Source organism: Cyclopterus lumpus, chromosome 9 (assembly GCF_009769545.1).
Source record: "Cyclopterus lumpus isolate fCycLum1 chromosome 9, fCycLum1.pri, whole genome shotgun sequence".
Lineage (NCBI taxonomy): Eukaryota > Metazoa > Chordata > Actinopteri > Perciformes > Cyclopteridae > Cyclopterus > Cyclopterus lumpus.
In genome coordinates, this window is record NC_046974.1 from 24,059,451 (window position 1) to 24,077,887 (window position 18,437).

At 40.2% G+C, this 18,437-nt stretch overlaps 1 protein-coding gene across 1 annotated transcript in view; it reads left to right on the forward strand.

The window, feature by feature from the left end:
- Window positions 1-17,128, forward strand: part of stxbp1b (syntaxin binding protein 1b) — a 38,335-nt gene extending 21,207 nt beyond the window's left edge. The window contains exons 8-19 of the mRNA XM_034541777.1: window positions 1,987-2,071; window positions 2,405-2,535; window positions 6,064-6,171; window positions 6,663-6,723; window positions 9,905-9,970; window positions 12,952-13,032; window positions 13,655-13,793; window positions 14,021-14,130; window positions 14,987-15,088; window positions 16,405-16,490; window positions 16,705-16,859; window positions 17,019-17,128. Of these exons, the coding sequence (XP_034397668.1) occupies window positions 1,987-2,071; window positions 2,405-2,535; window positions 6,064-6,171; window positions 6,663-6,723; window positions 9,905-9,970; window positions 12,952-13,032; window positions 13,655-13,793; window positions 14,021-14,130; window positions 14,987-15,088; window positions 16,405-16,490; window positions 16,705-16,859; window positions 17,019-17,128 (1,234 nt within the window). The remainder of the gene's footprint in view (window positions 1-1,986; window positions 2,072-2,404; window positions 2,536-6,063; window positions 6,172-6,662; window positions 6,724-9,904; window positions 9,971-12,951; window positions 13,033-13,654; window positions 13,794-14,020; window positions 14,131-14,986; window positions 15,089-16,404; window positions 16,491-16,704; window positions 16,860-17,018) is intronic.
- Window positions 17,129-18,437: the final 1,309 nt, after the last annotated feature.

The window sequence follows — 18,437 nt, forward strand, 5'->3', positions numbered from 1 at the left end:
CTTTTCATCAGATAAAGGACTCATCTCCGTACTGGTATTATTAGACCTTAGTGCTGCGTTCGACACCATTGATCATGACATCCTATTACAGAGACTGGATCAGTCGATTGGCATTTCAGGTACCGCACTAAGTTGGTTTAAATCCTATTTATCAGATCGATCTCAATTTGTATTTGTAAACGATGAAGCCTCAATGACCACCAACGTTAATCACGGAGTTCCACAAGGTTCTGTGCTTGGACCAATTTTATTTACCTTATATATGCTTCCTTTGGGCAATATTATCAGGAAACACTGCATAAACTTTCATTGCTATGCAGACGATACTCAATTATATCTATCGATCAAACCAGAGGAGACCAACCAGCTCGCTAAAATTCAAGAATGTCTTAAAGACATAAAAACATGGATGACCTGCAACTTCCTGATGTTAAACTCAGACAAAACTGAAGTTATTTTACTGGGCCCTGAACACCTCAGAGATCAATTATCTGGTGATGTGGTTTCTGTAGATGGCATTTCCCTCGCATCCAACACCACTGTAAAGAATCTAGGCGTTATCTTTGACCGAGACTTGTCCTTTAACTCCCACGTTAAGCAAATCTCAAGGATTGCATTTTTTCATCTACGTAACATTTCAAAAATCAGGCACATCTCCAGTTGATCCAGAATGCTGCAGCTCGTGTACTTACAAAAACTAAGAAAAGAGATCACATTACTCCTGTATTAGCTGCGCTGCACTGGCTCCCTGTAAAATCAAGAATCACATTTAAAATTCTTCTCCTCACCTACAAAGCCTTGATTGGTGATGCACCATCATATCTTAAGGAGCTTGTAGTACCATATTGCCCCACTAGAGAGCTGCGCTCACTAAATGCGGGGCTACTTGTGGTTCCTAGAGTCCTAAAAAGTAGGATGGGAGCAAGAGCCTTCAGTTATCAAGCTCCTCTTTTATGGAACCAGCTTCCACTTTCAGTCCGGGAGGCAGACACAGTCACCTCATTCAAGAATAGACTTAAGACTTTCCTGTTTGATAGTGCTTATAGTTAGGGCTGAATCAGGTTTGCCCTGGTCGAGCCCCTTGATATGCTGCTATAGGCTTATAGGCTGCTGGGGGATGTTTTAGGATACACTGAGCACCTCTCTCCTCTTCTCTCTCTCCTTATGGATACATTTACATCTCACCATTGCACCTTATTAACTCTGCTTCCTCCCCGGAGTCGTTGTGACTTCACGTCTCATAGGGTCCATTGGACCTGGAGGTGTCTGATGCCTGGTGAGCCGGCCTCCCACCTTGGCCATGCTGATGCCCCGCCCCCTCCTCTCTACCTCCTTCTGTTTCATGGATTGGAGTTCCATTCATACATTGTCATATTCATGTAATGTGTTTATGTAACTTTGTAAATGCTGTTCATTCTGTACACATGACATCTATTGCTTCTGTCCATCCGGGGAGAGGGATCCTCCTCTGTTGCTCTCCTGAAGGTTTCTTCCCTTTTTTCCCTGTGAAAGGTTATTTTTGGGGAGTTTTTCCTGATTCGATGTGAGGTCCTGGGACAGGGATGTCGTATGTGTACAGATTGTAAAGCCCTCTGAGGCAAATTTGTAATTTGTGATATTGGGCTATACAAAATAAACTGAATTGAATTGAATAGAATACACTGAGGACAGTGGCTAAGGTCCCACCTGCCTATCAGTACTAACTAACATTCACACACCACAGGCACAGCTGCGGGAGCAATTTGGGGTTAAGTGTCTTGCCCAAGGACACATTGACATGGGCTAGCAGAGCTGGAGATCAAACCACCGATCCTCTGATTGAAGGATGACCCTGCTCATCACTGAGCCACAGTCGCCCCATCATCTACTTAAGCACATGTTTAAATGAGTTTGTAAAATTTAAGTACAGTTTGCTCACCTTGTTCTACTCAATATACAATCAGCATGTTCAGGTTTGATGCTGAATTGATGAATGTGTTGTTTCAGGGAATACAAAGACTGTGCAGTTCTGGCCCAGATGCTACAGGAGAAGCTAGATGGCTACAAGGCTGATGACCCCAGCATGGGAGAGGTAGGGAAGACGATTTACTAATAGCAGAACCATTTATGTGAGAATATTTATCGACACTCATAATTTCATGTGCTAAGGACAAAGTCATGAAGTTACAGCCAAGGCACTTTTCATGTTTCATAATAATTTAGTATTCATTCAGTTGCAATGATATATTTGCGATGGGAAGAAAAATGGATGCCCAAAATCTGTGGTTTGCAAAATGACCAGACTTCAGTTGATCAGATCCTGTGTAATATAGCAATATTGAATGAGCTACATGTATAAAAGTACACACATCGATCAGTCCTCCACCATATGGCTAATGTTTTATTTCTGATCTGTTGCATCCAGGGTCCAGACAAGTCTCGTACTCAGCTGCTCATTCTGGATCGTGGCTTTGATCCTGTGTCACCTCTCCTGCATGAGCTCACGCTGCAGGCCATGTCCTACGACCTACTGGGCACCGAGAATGACATCTATAGGTAAAGACGTTACAAATGAAAGCCTGATAGCTCAGGTTGCAAATGTTATTATTCAGTGTGGCTATGCAAAGCAGCCAGGCTCTGCAAGCCACACTGAATGTTCTCCTGCTGGCTTAGTTGAAATGCTTCAGCAGTCCTTCATATTTTCAGCTATTGAAACCATTCAAATGTTAAAATATTCAGCTCCTTCGGGAATCGTGTAGAAAGACTTTTCGTATTTCTGATATTTTTTTGGGGATCCTATGGAGTAAAACTTTAAATCCGCTTAAACTTTTTCAACTTTAAAAGCATACAATGACAGCACACTTTCAGCAAAAGACACAATTCCACTTTTCAAATGTTGACAAAATCGTTAGCTATAAGCTTCATTTGATAGCTTTTATACTTTTTCAACTGTCCCCGTTTTAGTTTTATGTGTTTTTCAGGTCGTTTCAGAGTTTCCAATGTGTGTGTGTGTGGTAGCCTAGAGCTGTGATGTCATCGCCAGAGGGGAGAGCAGCGTCAGGATCTTGCGAAAAAAAGATTTGTATATCGTCTACGACCACAATTCTCACTATTTAGACATTATTTATGGTACAGTAGTAGGGAATCTTGTGCTTGTCGTACACGTTTAACAATGGAATCCAACAGTTTCACACATTTGTCAAGAGAAGCCTTAACAAGTACACCTCTCTGCCCCATCCGACTGATTATATCTTTCCCTCCAAAAATATTTCTCAGACAATCGTACCCGATTTCTAAATCGCCGCTAGAGACACATGTCTTACACGACACTCCCACCATTCACAGTATCTGTTCATCAAGTCATCCTTCCTCTCACCAAAATATTGGCGAAAGAAATAGAGCTACGGTTACCTGACTTTTTGAGATATTTTGATAGGTGTTCGCTAGCTTAAACTCCATGTTAAGCCTGGCAACTGTCGTCCCTTTGAAATTATCACTATGGTAACCGTTGATGTTGAGAGTAAATAGGTGTTCTCATTAGTGCAGTTTGACAGACACACACACACAAACACATATTTTCATTTATATGAAGTTGTGGGCCACACAGACACAGGCTACTGTGTATGTCTATTTGCACATATGTGTGTGCGCATGCATGAACGGCCACGTGCGCCCATGTGTGTTTGTGTCTTTAAATACAGAGATCAGAGGAGAAACAGCTTCAGAGTTGCTCAGGTCACATTTACTCCACAAACATAACAAACATATCACATTCGGCTGAGTCTTTCCTCTCTATTGATAATACTATTTTGGTGATTTGATCATGTTTTTTTGATAGGGTTTTTAATGGTTTTGTAGAAAATCCACTCCCAGTGTTAAGATCTCGTCTACCCTTCACCCTGGTGTCCTGGTTTCTCCCTCTCTCTCTCTCTCTTTCTTAATTTCTCTTTCTCCCTCTGTCTCTCAATTTATTTCTCTTTCTCTCTCTTGTCGGACTTTTTCCCTCTCTTTCATTTCTTGGATTGTGATTCATATTTTGAATTATGTAGATGATAGAGTTTTGCTTCTGTCTTTTCCAGTTATACATTTCCACTACAAGGATTTTTAGCAGTTCAGGTCAATGTGTTTGTGCTTCAACACTTTTCAGCAGAAAGTTTCCCTTTTTGGTATTTTCAGCTGTTTTCAGCTATGTTCAGCAATTTTCATCAATCTTCAGCTATTTCTTTTAACATTTTAGCTTCAAGCTTTCAGATTTTAGCATTCCAACGCATTTTCAGAAACAAATGCTCTTTCTAGTTCGGTGTGGCTATGCTGCAAGTCACACTGAATGTTCTTTTGAATGACCACTAAGGATCCCAAAGTGTACCTCGCAGATGCGTCAAAATACATAAAAACGTGCTGCCTGATCAGGAATCGTGTGGAATGACTTTTCTAAGAGATCGGACCGGCGGTTAGCCCCCAAAACGCCAAAAAACGGCAAGAAATTGTCCCATTCATTTATGCTAATCAACACTAAACTTTGTGCCCACAGTGACACGCCATACATTAAGGTAGAGAAATAATTTAAAGTTTAAAACGTTAACAAAAGGATGGAGCTTATTTGCCCAATTGGACATTGTTTCATAGCTAGCACAGTTTAGATGTAATCTTTTTTTCGGGTTTCGGAAGATTTACGGGCGGTTTCAGAGTTTATAATGGGTGTGGATGGCACGAAATGTTCAGATCTAGAGTGAGAGGGAGCAACCGAAAGTCCTAAAAAAATAAAATGTATTTTTACTTTTTACACCATTTATGGATCAAAACGTAGGGAATCTTAGAAAGAAAAGACTTAACGAGGGAGCAAGTCCACCTCTCTGCCCCATCCGATTCTATTATAAAACCAAGCATTTTCTTTTTTGAAAGAAGTGAGAGCATTTTTATGAACTGTGATTAAGCTGTCATATCTAAACCCAAAAACACATTTAAGGACACGTAAACGTTCACAAAAGCCTTGAGCCTCTCATTCCACATTTTGACAGGTTATTTTTCATGAAATACCCAGCTTAGTCAGGGACACACAGCTGCTTCAAATGAGCTAATCAGGGCAGCTTTACCAACATATGCCCTCTCACCATGGCAACCGGTGATACACATAGAGGCAGTGTGTGGCTGTCGCCCTCCCCCCCTGCACTCTGTGTCATACACCCAGGCAGGCAGGAGCAAACCGAACGAAGGAAGGAAGCCAGTCAAGGAAGCAAGGAAGGAAGGAAAGGAAACAAGGAAAGGAAGGAAGAAAGCCAGCAAAAGAGGCAATGAAGGAAGGAAGGAAGCCAATCAAGGAGGCAAGGAAGGAAGGAAATCAAAGAAGGAAAGGAAGGAAGCCAGCAAAAGAGTCAATGAAGGAAGGAAGCCAGGAAGGAAGGAAGCAAGGATGGGAAGGAAATAAGGTAAGGAAGGAAGGAAGCCAGGAAAGGAGGCAATAAAGGAAGAAAGGGAAGGAAAGAAGGAAAGGAAGGAAGCCAGCAAAAGAGGCAATGAAGGAAGAAAGCCAGGAAGGAAGGAAGGCCGGGAAGGAAATAAGGAAAGGAAGGAAGGAAGCCAGGAAAGGAGGCAATGAAGGAAGGAAGGAAGGAAGCCAATCAAGGAGACACGGAAGGAAGGAAATGAGGCAAGGAAGGAAGGAAAGGAAACAAGGAAAGGAAGGAAGCCAGCAAAGGAGGCAATGAAGGAAGGAAGCCAGGAAGGAAGGAAGGGAAGGAAATAAGCAAAGGAAGGAAGGAAGCCAGGAAAAGAGCCAATGAAGGAAGGAAGGGAAGGAAAGAAGGAACAGAAGGACCCCCCCCTGGCAGGAGCAAACTGACCTCATTAACACATCTCACACCGGTAATGTGTATGTGTGTGTATATATATATATATATATATACACACACATGTATATAAACACCTCTTGGTAGTAGCCACACTATCAACATTTCTTGCGAAATTTTCTAGTGTGTGACTGTAATTTAGTTTGTGTTATATATTTCAGTGGCGACTGTGGTCAAGGCTCTCTCTCTCTAAGATACACTTATTGACTCTTCAGCCTTCTCTTGCCCTCTCTGTCAGGTTTGAGACCAGTGGGATGGGAGAGACAAGAATGAAAGAAGTAGTGCTGGATGAGGATGATGACCTGTGGCTGACTCTGAGACACAAACACATCGCAGAAGTGTCAACGTGGGTGGCTTTGACTTTCTACTCACATACTGTACACACTCATGGTATGGATAAGCAAGCACTCTTCCTCTGCCACAGATCTACAGCTCTGAGCATTTCCAATATGGCATAAAAACTATCACCGTGCATTTTTTATGCAACATTAAAGATGCTCTGTAACAGAGCTATGCGTTTGTGGTAGAGGAAGGTGTGGTTGGCATAATTGATGCTGATGATATCTGGAGTGAATTTCTTCAAATTTGTCACAAACATCCAATTGATTTGATTTTGGTGGTGGATTTTCAAAGGTAAAGGTCACTGTGACCTCATAGTTTAGCCATAGCACAGCTGATATAGAGGAGAGGTCTGTTCTGCCTGTAGCTTCTGGACCACTGCTGTTTATTCTTTTACATTTTCATTATCTTGATTTAATGAAATTGTGTGTATGCGAATAAAAAAACAACTAAATAATTCATATGCTGTGTCCTTTTCTGTCTCGTTCATTTGCACAGGGCTGTTACTCGTTCTCTGAAAGACTTCTCTGCCAGCAAAAAGATGAACACTGGAGAAAAGGTAGGACACACTGTATCACTTTAGTTTCATAATATGTTACTGTGGTCATGCTTCTAACTGTCACACAGAGGAAGAAGAAGAGCCACATGATCACACAGAAGAACTGTACTTTACTTGCACTTTAATCAAGTAAAAGTACATTTATGGGTGAAGACACCAAGACAAACCAAAACATGTATTGTAAAAAAATGAGTGGTGTACAGTTACAAGAAGGATTTAAATGAAATCCTTTGCATTTGATTAGACTGCTAAAAAGTGGGTGGGCATATAATGTAATGCGATAAGCAACCGTTACAGAGGACTGTGCTGTGGAACAAAACACACACTCCACACACATCTCCCTTGTGGCTTAACGTTGCAGATTGGTTGATGGATAGATGCCATGATATATGTGGTTGAAGTTGGTTGATACTAACTTACTTAAACACACTTCATATTTTGTTTGACAGGAAGAACAGATGACTGGATTTTGAAGAACTTTGAATGATGTTTTGCATATATTTTAAATAGATGTACTATATGAACGGGTATAAAAAAGGCTTGGACTGTTCTGTCTTCTTATCACAAAAAATCTGTATTCAAGAGCGTGTTCTTTAAGTTTGAGAGCATGACTTCATGATTTTACTTCAGATTTTGTAATGCTCCTCCTCAAAACCCTGTCGTCACACTCAAATAGCCCCTACTTGCTCTTGGCTTTGCTCTTCTTTTGCTCAAACTGTATGCTTGCACTCAGATATGTTTTGCATGCACAGATCTCCTGAGCTCCAGCTTCAGCTCTCCTCCTCACATTTAGGCTTCCGTGTCCTCATGAAAAATCTGCTCTCAGTTTTCTCCTCTGCTCTTGGATGTTTTTGTACAACAACCCTTTCAAAATTCCCTAAACAATAGAATACCAGATGTAGTGTTGACCAATGAAATTATTCCTACCATGTTGTGGGTGCATTTGCTTTACTTCTTAGAGTGCTCCTGATGGGTGGGTACTATTTAACCTGGTCCCCTGAGACTTTTTTATGTACTTACCTTGCTTTCTTTACAGCTTTTGGAATAAAGTGATAGTATACCAGTGCCTATACTTTTTCTTTTCCAACAATAACACCTGCTACTATTACTGGAACCAACTGTCTTATTTTGCCAATATTGGATATTTCCAATATTGTCACAATGCTCATGCATGTATTTGACAGGAGGAAGTATTACATTTTTTGAAGTGACCCTATGTTTCCAGGTTGAGATAGTACTGTTTATGCCATTGTGAAGAGTTAAGTTAATAGCGTCTCCATTTGTGTGGACGCCATTAAACTCTGTCAATGATACATATATATGAAGCTCCTTTCTTCCATTGAAAAGTTGATTTATTTATATATTTATGAATTTTGGTTGAGTTATATTTGTACATAATGAAAATGTCATAATGCCTTAGTCATAATGCCGTGGCCAGAGGCATTATGTTTTGGGGTTCCCAGTCCTTGTTAACACCTGAAACGAAAGTCTTCAAATGCCCTAGGATTTAAGGATTAACTGATTATAATTGTGGTCAAAGGTCAAGTTCACTTTGACCTCACAACACATGTTTTTGGCCCTAACGCTAATGTTAATTATGAAAAATATCACATGCATGTCTAATAGGTTAACATTATGACGCAATGACATCTTGGACACTCAATGATGTTGTAGTTTACATCTATGTTTGGCTTGTTAGAGCATAAACCATGAGGCAGTAACTGTAATTTGTAAATGTTTTAATTTTGTGTACATAAAAACCAAAGACTAAAAAAGGACTCCACTTCAAGTGCTAAGTTTAGTTACGTTTTGAGAATGTTACATTGGTTTATTCAGTCACGGCAAAGGATCAAATTTGCCGATGCTCCGACTCGCCACCATACAATCTTCGCAGTGAAGCATTATCAAGGTCTTAAGTCTATTCTGACAGATTTTGAGAGTGATCTGATTAATCTGTGAGGAGAAGGGTGTAAACGTATAAAACATGTAACTTATTGTTGGCTCTAGGTGGCGCTATGACTACAATTCAGAATTATTATATGGATCAGTATGTCAGATTAGATAATGTATGGCCGAATTAAAACGACTTCCATTTTCATGGCGAATGGTGTTTTTTTCGCCCGACCCACATAGTTTTATATTTTTTAAATCCTTTGACAACTTTTCACTGCTAAGGTCTCAAGACCATACTGCCCGACTTTGGAATTAATCGGATTTAATCTCTAGGAGGAGTTGGCTATTTTACTCCCCAAAACGTGAAAAAAAGGCTAAAAATGCTGATATCTAGCAATTTATTGCAGCGCTACCTAATGCTTAAATATTATGAAAAAAACTAGGGTAGGTTTACGGATGCCATGTGGAAATAGTCTAGCAAATTGGTGAAGATAGGTCAAGTGATTTGGAAGTTATGTGTCTTTACATATTAGGCCACACCTCGTAGAAGTTCATTGGTCCATATGCTCTGAATGCAATAAGATATCAACAAGCTTTTGATTAATTTTGATGACATTGAACCAATAATGAACCACAGAAAGTTATATAAGAATCAGACCCAGGGTTTAGGAGGAGATAGAAGAAACGTGTTTTTATGAAATTCAAAATGGCGGAAAATCTGATTAGGTGCATTTTATGGCCACCATGGCCACCACATTTCAGTCATTGGGGGCAAAAACCGTGGGCTTTTGAACGAAATAAAAATTCTAGGGGGCACTATAGAGACACCTCTTAAATATCGAATTGTTCACCAGTCCTGATATGCATGTCAAATTTAACAACTTTTGGGATATGATAAAGCCCCCCCAAAACACTTTCATTGCTAGAGAATAATAATTAATAATAATAATTCCTCGAAATACAATAGGTTCCCCTATGAGGAAGTCTTCACGAGGACCCTAACTATTTGTAGCTATGTCTATGCTACTCGCGGGTCATGCTCAACACAAACAGCCTAAAACAGGTCACGTTCACACAAACCTATTTTATTGGTTGCCTTACACATTAAATCAACACCAACGCAAAATGTCATGCACTCTTTCACACTGCCTTACTCCTCCGAGCACACACAGTCCAAATTACACCAAACGAAAGTCATTGACGGGCTTGTGTCCCCATCTCTGTCCTTGGCTGTCAGTGAGTTCATCCCTCCTACCATTACTAAAGTATATCACTCATCTGCTTTCAGACCACCATGAAGGAACTGGCTCAGATGCTGAAGAAGATGCCTCAGTATCAGAAAGAGCTCAGCAAGGTAAGCGCTGAAGTGTCATTGTCATCTAAACATTTACAACATGTCATGTTACAGTATTTAGTAGAGTTGGTTAAGTGTGTTCAGCCCAAGCACCAAGAGCCTTTCAAATGGGAATTAAACTGGCCAACCAGTGCAGAGTGGTGTATCACTTATTGAGTTGGAAAGACCAAGTTAAAAAGGTATAGTTGCCAGATTTATATTTTGATCAAATCTAAAACTGTGACACCATGCACAGTTATACATGTGTATGTACATATGTGTATGTATGTACGGAACCTGGCTAATTAAAAACACTGTTTTAACAATAATTAAAGCTGAAAGCAGCGATAAACAGGTCCTCGCACCTTTGCATGCGTCTGGGGTGACGCCAGGATGCCGGCTTGCTCGGCCGAGAACATTTGCCTGCCAGTCAGACATTTTTTTCCCGCGTGGAATGCGTGATGCAGAAAATTATGCTTTGCAAATACTTCACCAGTTCCTGTATATACGCTGTGTGGTGCTAGACGACATGCTCAACAACATGCATCATGTTTCTCTACGTGACTGTGGCTCAGTGATGAGCAGGGTCGTCTTTCAATCAGAGTATCGGCGGTTCATTCCCCGGCGCTCCCGTAGCTGTGTGTGAATGTTAGTTACTGCTGATGTGCAGGTGGAACCTTAGCCCCTCCCATCATTGTGTGAATGGGTGAATCCGAACCACTTATCCTTTTTAGGGTTAGAAGGCGAGGTACACCCTGGACAGGGCACATATAGAGACAGACAACCATTCACAGTCACATTCAAATTCACATCCACGGGCAATTTTTAATCCAATTAACCTGCATGTCTTTGGACTGTGGGAGGAAGCCAGAGGGAACCCACGCTGACATGGGGAGAACATGCAAACTCCACACAGAAGGACTGCCCAGACCGGGATCCGAACCCTCTGTGAGGTGACAATGCTAGCCACTCCACCTCCGTGCAGCGTAAGGAAGACTAGAAAAGCACCATACAAGTACAGGTCCATTTACCACATAATGTCATGTAAATCCGATGCCGTTTGTCAAGTAATGCTGATTTCCTTTCGCCAGTAGGTAGCGCTTTGACTGAGTGAAAATAGGCTTGTCAATATCCTCAGGGCAGGGCTTTTATCAAGCATGACACGTTTGGGGCAGATTTGAGGGAGCCCAGTAAAGTTGCAAGAGCGTGTTTAATGAGAAACATGTCATTTGTTTCCATCACATTTGACACAAAGTTGCAAGTACACTCAACAATCAACTTTATTTTACGTGGCAATGATGCCACGGCAACAGAGTTTAATGAAAACTCACAATATTCATGATGAAGCATGAGGAATGTATTAAGGCTTTCCATGCCAAATTTGAGGTAAATCTGGACAACTGTCTAGGAGACTTTAAAGTATACAACATGTCATTTCCTTTTGCCAGTAACTGTTGCTATGACAATGTGAACACTTCTTCATGTACATGTGCTCAGACCTGGACCAGCATCATGCATAATACATTTTGAGCGGATTGGATGATGTACCATGGAGTGACAACAACATTCTTTAACATAGCGAATCGCACAAAATGTTGGTGAAATGTAAACGTCGTTCAACAAAAACTCACAATTTTAATAACTTTTCATCACAAAGACCATCCTCAGTAAATTTGAAGTCCATGGCACAAATAAGGAGTTTGTTATAATAAATTTCTGAAAGCTGTGAAAAAGGACAAAAAAGCACCACCTAGTGTTTAAATGGCACATGTTTTTGTTACAGGATGCAATGTGCACATATGCTGCAAATTTGGTGACACTAGACCAAATAGTTTTGAAGTTATGAGTATTGAAAAACAAGCCACACCCCTAGGAAGTTCATTGGTCAATATCTTCTAAGCACAATGAGATATCAAGCTTTTAATAATTGTTGATGATATAGCTCCAATAATGATCCATAGCAAATGTAATACATAAATATGACACCAATCAATGATGTCTCATTTCACCAAGCCTGACAAGCGTGCACAATTTGGTGGGTTTAAGAGTATGGCAAGTACCCAAATATGCCCCCAATTGCGTCCTTAGAATTTCAATATGGTCCATCCGGACCGACTACGTCAGTGCTCAGACCCTAATTAAGCAAGTAATGAAAATAGCACTGTATATTGTCACGTCCGGGCAGAACACAAATGCAGGGTCTTCCAGGTAAAGTTGTCTTTATTTGTAAGACAGACTCCAAAAAGGAAAAAGGAAAAAGCAGGGCTATAAAAGATTATTAAAAAACAAAGATCACTCCACTCTTGGAGGAAAACAAAAACACTCCTTAAAAACTGGAGGCACTACGAAAGATTATCTAAACCAAAATCACTCCTTACGGAGGAAACAAAAGACTATGAAAACTTTAACAAACAACCTAAATCTAAGACACAAAAACTTACAAAATCAAAATCACTCTCTGGGAGGAATCCAATGAAAACAGAAAACGATGGCTTGGTATTTCAAGACTTGGTACAATGGCAGGGCTAGAGGGACTGCACGGACGCAAGGACAGAAATGAACACACTGGCACAGGACAAGGGAAGACGCCGACTATAAGTACACATGAGGGAAGTGGAGACAGGTGGACACAATCAGGAATCAGGCAAGACAATCAGACAGGTGACACATGAGGAAGGACAAGGAACCTGAAACGAGAGGAGAGTTACTATTTCAAAATAAAACAGGAAATGACAAGACAAAAAGACACAACAAAATAAAACAAACCCAACAACTTCACCGCGGTGCAACATATATTGCATGATAATAAACAGATGACAATAACACAGAGGTTTAGAAAAAGACGTTTCATATACAGAAACTGAGGCTGTCTTTATTTTGCAGATTTCCCAACCCCGAGGAAAATATTTCTGATAAAACGTGCATCTTTTAGTATTGTTTGCATCTGATTGTGTTTCCATGTCAAATTCACCAACAGCATCTCTCCTCTCCGACTTATTCAGTATTCAACCCATCTCCACCTGGCTGAAGACTGTATGAACCGCTACCAGGGCACTGTGGACAAACTCTGTCGTGTAGAGCAGGCAAGTCACAAAGATGCATTTGTTATATTGTTAGAACTGAGTTATGATGTGGAAAGTGAAGGAACTTACTCAATGTGAAATGTTTGCATAAGGTGGGTGAGCTGCTTAATTGCTTTCTTTCCACAAGACCGAGCTGGACTCAGGACATGGTTAGCTTGGTAAACTTGGACGAGTTGAAAGGGATGTGGAGGGAGAGACAGGAGGCAAAGACACTGTGTGAGGTGAAAGGGACAGGTGCACGCCAGTGTTCTAAAACAAGTTAATTATGGAAGTTCATTTTACACAGCTATCAATACTCAGAATAACGAAACAGAACCATTAAGGAACTTTAATTCATCATAACTCGGTCAATTCTGAAAACACGGACCGGTTCTGAAAGGGAACTGCTAATAATTATCATATTTTTAAAGATGCCAATTGCCAAAATGTAAACAAATACAGTCGGAAAAATAAGTAGAGGGATTTGACAGCTTCCCGATGACCCCACTGGAGGTAATTGCAGCCACATATAACTTCTAAGCTAGATGTTTACACAAACCCCAGATCCTTTGTATTGTTCAAAATGACCTTATGTGAAACTCATGTTGAGCTTTGCTCTCCTCTGCCCTCCATTGCTTTTAAGGATCTTGCAATGGGCATAGATGCAGAGGGAGAGAAGATCAAGGATCCCATGAGGCTCATTGTACCCATTCTACTGGATACCAACAACAGTGTGTCTGACAAGATTCGCATTATCCTGCTCTACATCTTCCTTAAAAATGGTCAGATATCCACCATCCTGCATTATTGTGACAAATGTAGAAAAGCACACTCAGAATCTTAAATATTTATGCATTCATATTTTCTTCTTTTGTGTCTTTAGTTCTAATCTATTCTAAATTGTCCTTGTGGTTGCATGCATTATACCATATTTGTGAGTGTGCATGCTCTCATGCATGTGTGTATAGCCTGGAAATATATGCTGCATGTGTTCGTATGTGTGTGTCAGGTGTGACTGAGGAGAACCTGTGTAAGCTCCTTCAGCATGCCAACATCCCACCAGAGGACAGTGACATAATTTCCAACATGGCCCACATGGGCCTTCCCATTGTATCTGAGGTGAGCTATCCTTCACCAGGACCTCAATGTCTCGAAATTAACCATATTAAGACCACCTCTTCCTAAACCTAACTTAGTAGTTTTGCTGCCTATATCTAAGTTGTTTCATGTGAATACGGAACTTTATTTTGAAAAGACTGTATAAATGTAACTAGTGAACATTGAAATGTGTTGCAGGACATTTGTAGTAAAACGCATGAGAAATGAGGAGTAACTTTTACTAAGATATACGAACTGTTGTGGAAGAGTTGAATATAAGAACATGGCACACAGTGCAAAAGTGTGGCTTATTGATTGTGTGGCTCATTGATTGTGTATCATAAACAAAATACATTTTACTGTATGTGACCTAGTTTGGCAATAATGTTACATGAAAATGCAGAGGAAACATCCTTTTATGAGGGCTAAAGATGCTCAGCTTAACTGTAGGCTGCCCGCAGTTTGGTTTACTGTGGATCACTGTAGTGGGCTTGTTGTAGGCATGCCTAAATGTAGGCTGTCTAGAAAAAACGCCAAGAGGGAATATTTGGTGGTAACAATAAACCATCAGTAGACCTCTGTGAGCACGTTTGATGAGATGGTTACAAATTTGTAGGCATCCCCGAAACTGAGGACAGGTAACAATCCATCACCGACCCAAACTGAAAGGTTCTTACTGTAAAGGCCAAGATTTTCAAAAGACTTTCATATACAACTTATCTCTTTCTAAATAACTAAAATAATTAGAATCTGTTTTAATGGCCAAGTAAGTGTGAACACATACAAGATACAGTATATACATGAGTATATGCATGAGCAATGCGTATGATGTGTGAACTGTGAAAGCCAATGAGTGATCAGTATTGTTTTATCACAGGGCATCACCAAAAAAGCCAAGAAGTCAGATCGCAAAGAGCGAATCAGTGAGCAGACCTACCAGCTCTCCAGGTGGACTCCGCTAATGAAGGATCTCATTGAGGTACCCTTCATGCTATAAGGTTACCAAGCATTACACAGTGTGACTATAAACTAATACTAGAGATTAGGGGTCATGGACATTTTTTAATCTTTTGAATTTTTTATCTTTTAATACTAATTCAAATATAAATAACATTTTAATAATGTCATATCAAGCGCTGATTCTTAAAATGTCATGTCAATGTTTTCTTAAATCTTCCATTGGGGTAAGGTAAGGTAATAAGACAAACTGTTTTCTTGAATGAAGCATAAGTGGTAACATTCGTGGTGACATGAATTGAATATATAATTTCAACAACATTTGCAAAACAAATAAACGTGCTGTCAATTTCTGAATCCATTTTATGTAAAAAAAATAAACTCTTATAAAACAGATAAACTATTTCATACTTTCCTGCAGTTATAATTAATGCATGTCCTGTTGACTGGAACGGAGACATTTATGACAGAATTTGAGTAACAGCTAGCTTGTAGTTTCCACAGTGAGGAGCAGCACACCAGTCAGGCATCTTGAACTATTCACATCCTTGCTCTACTTGGTCAACAGGAGTAAAGTACTGTCTTTATGGAATTGGCTTTAGCCAACGTTTATTTATTTCTTCTATCTAGCTAGCAGCCAAACCCCAATTCTCCTCTTGACGGGGTGTCTCAACATATTCCAAACTCTTGTCATAGAATCAAATCCATCACAATTATATATATTTTCTTTTCAGATGTTGTGCCTATTTGAATAGGACTCTAAGTTTGTATTAATTCTCTGCCTTTTATTATTGTTGCATTGCCCTAGAGATTGTTTGGGACCTTCTCTCTACTTTTTAAATTGTTAACAGATTCAAACCATGTTTTTGCTTCATAAATCAACAACATCTTTTACTCATACCGCATGTTATGAACCCCTTAACTTTTTTCTGGTTTCCTTTGTTAGTAGCAAGCCAATGTTTTCTCCTACTTCTTCTTGATCAGCTGATTATTGGCATTCACTGCTTTAGTTAAACCAACCAGATATTGCCATATTGTATGTATATCATTGTATAATAGATCACTAAGAAAAATTGCAGAAATATTTAAAGCCATCAGGAGAGCAAGAGCTCAGTCAGCTATAGGCAGTGGTATTCTCCTTTTGAATCTTCCTGTGGAATGTCAATGTCTATTAAAGACCACATCCTGTAGTTTAGTTAAAATTTTGCCCAAAACAATGAGTTGATCAGTTGCCAAATGAATATGTCATTCCACAGCTCCCCCGCCAATGCTAATTATGTTGTATTTTTATGTCTGTTTTTGGGGCAAACTAATACGACTTATATATTTTTCCCACAGGATGCCATTGAAGACAAACTTGACCCTAAGCAATACCCGTATATTTCACAGCGACAAGCATCTGCCAAAGCCAGCGCTCCATCAAGGTGTGTTGTGTTTTAATGCATGGTACTATGAATACACCTTTGGTAACATATTACTTCAACAAATAGCTTCAATAACTAAAATATAGATTTAATATATTTGAGCCATGGTCATTATTTGGAATTATAAATAAGAGTCTTGCAATATTGACTCGAACCAAATCACTGCCTTTCTATGTTTTGCAGTTAAATGCTTATCTATATCCTTGTTTTCCAGTGCTCGCTATGGTAACTGGCACAAGAATAGGGGCCCCACAGAGATGAAGACAGGGCCCAGGATCATCGTTTTTATTATTGGAGGGATGACGTACAGCGAGATGCGCTGCGTCTATGAGGTCACCCAGGCCAATGGCAAGTGGGAGGCCCTGATTGGTGAGTTCAATGGATGTTAATCCTATCAAGATGTCTTAAAACTCAATTTTAACATTACTGCTGAAACATTCTCTTATACTTGGATGGAATATAGTTTAAATGCGTAATTAGGATGGATTCTGAAGAGTGGCCTCTGACCAGACTTTTTTCCCCGTGTAGGTTCGACCCACATTCTCACCCCCCCTAAATACTTAAAGGAACTTCAACACCCAGACTTCATGGACCCCAACACCCCTCCAGAGGGCGCAGAGGAGCCACCTGCAGAATGAAAAGACATTTGGAAGAAAATGTAAGTCATGATATTATTTGTGAATCCCTGTTCCCCCATGTCAATCAACCCGCACGGTGTCTTACCTTTGAACCACATTCAGCAGCTGATCCCTTTCCTCATTTTTCATATCTATATCTTGAAGGAATAAGTCAGCCTTTTGGCAGACTCTCCTGATGCTAAACTTACATAATATATTGACTGAAATCATATATGTATTAGTAAATCTCTGGCTGTTCCATTTTAGCACTGCATATACATAATGTTGAGAACTTGTAATATATAAGTGTAAAGGTAAATAATCAGAAATCGTTATTGTGATACTTTTAAATCGGAGATTCTTTGAAGTTACACAAAATATGATTGTAACAATCCTTGGTTACCACCGTGGGTTTCCCACTGCACAATGAAGGCAACACTAGAATAGCGGTATAATAGTACTATAACACAAAACAGAAAAGAGTAATAAACCCATCCGTTTTCCTCTGAAAAAACCTCAAGTGATGCACTGCTGGCTAGCTGCCCTAAAGTCCACTTGTAGGATCGGGTCGACGTGTCTACAGTGACAACTTTGTGAAACCAGATTATGTTGAGGATGGGCTTTGATGAGTGTGGAAGATTTGTTTGTATGACCACAATCTGGCTGAAGCCAGATGATGCTGATCCATCAGTGTTTGATTTTAGTGGCTACAGTCTAGAGGAGACGAACAAGCCAGTTCATAAAGACCCGTCAACAGTATGTCCTATGCCTGTGGTTCATGGCTGCAGCCTCAGCCCAAAAAACGAAAAAAAGGGTCCTGAATCCTGAAAATACAGACGCAGCTAAACAATTAGCTGAGCAATTGGTTTTCAATTTCAATTCAATTCAGTTTATTTTGTATAGCCCAATATCACAAATTTGCCTCAGAGGGCTTTACAATCTGAACACATACGACATCCCTGTCCCAGGACCTCACATCGGATCAGGAAAAACTCCCCAAAAATAACCTTTCACAAGGAGAAAAGGGAAGAAACCTTCAGGAGAGCAACAGAGGAGGATCCCTCTCCCCGGATGGACAGATGCAATAGATGTCATGTGTTCAGAATGAACAGCATTTACAAAGTTACATAAACACATTACATGAATATGACAATGTATGAATGGAACTCCAATCCATGAAACAGAAGGAGGTAGAGAGGAGGGGGGGCGGGGCGCATCAGCAGGGCCAACGCGGGAGGCCGGTTCACCAGGCATCAGACACCTCCAGGTCCAATGGACCCTATAAGATGTGAAGTCACAACGATTCCGGGGAGGAAGCAGAGTTAATAAG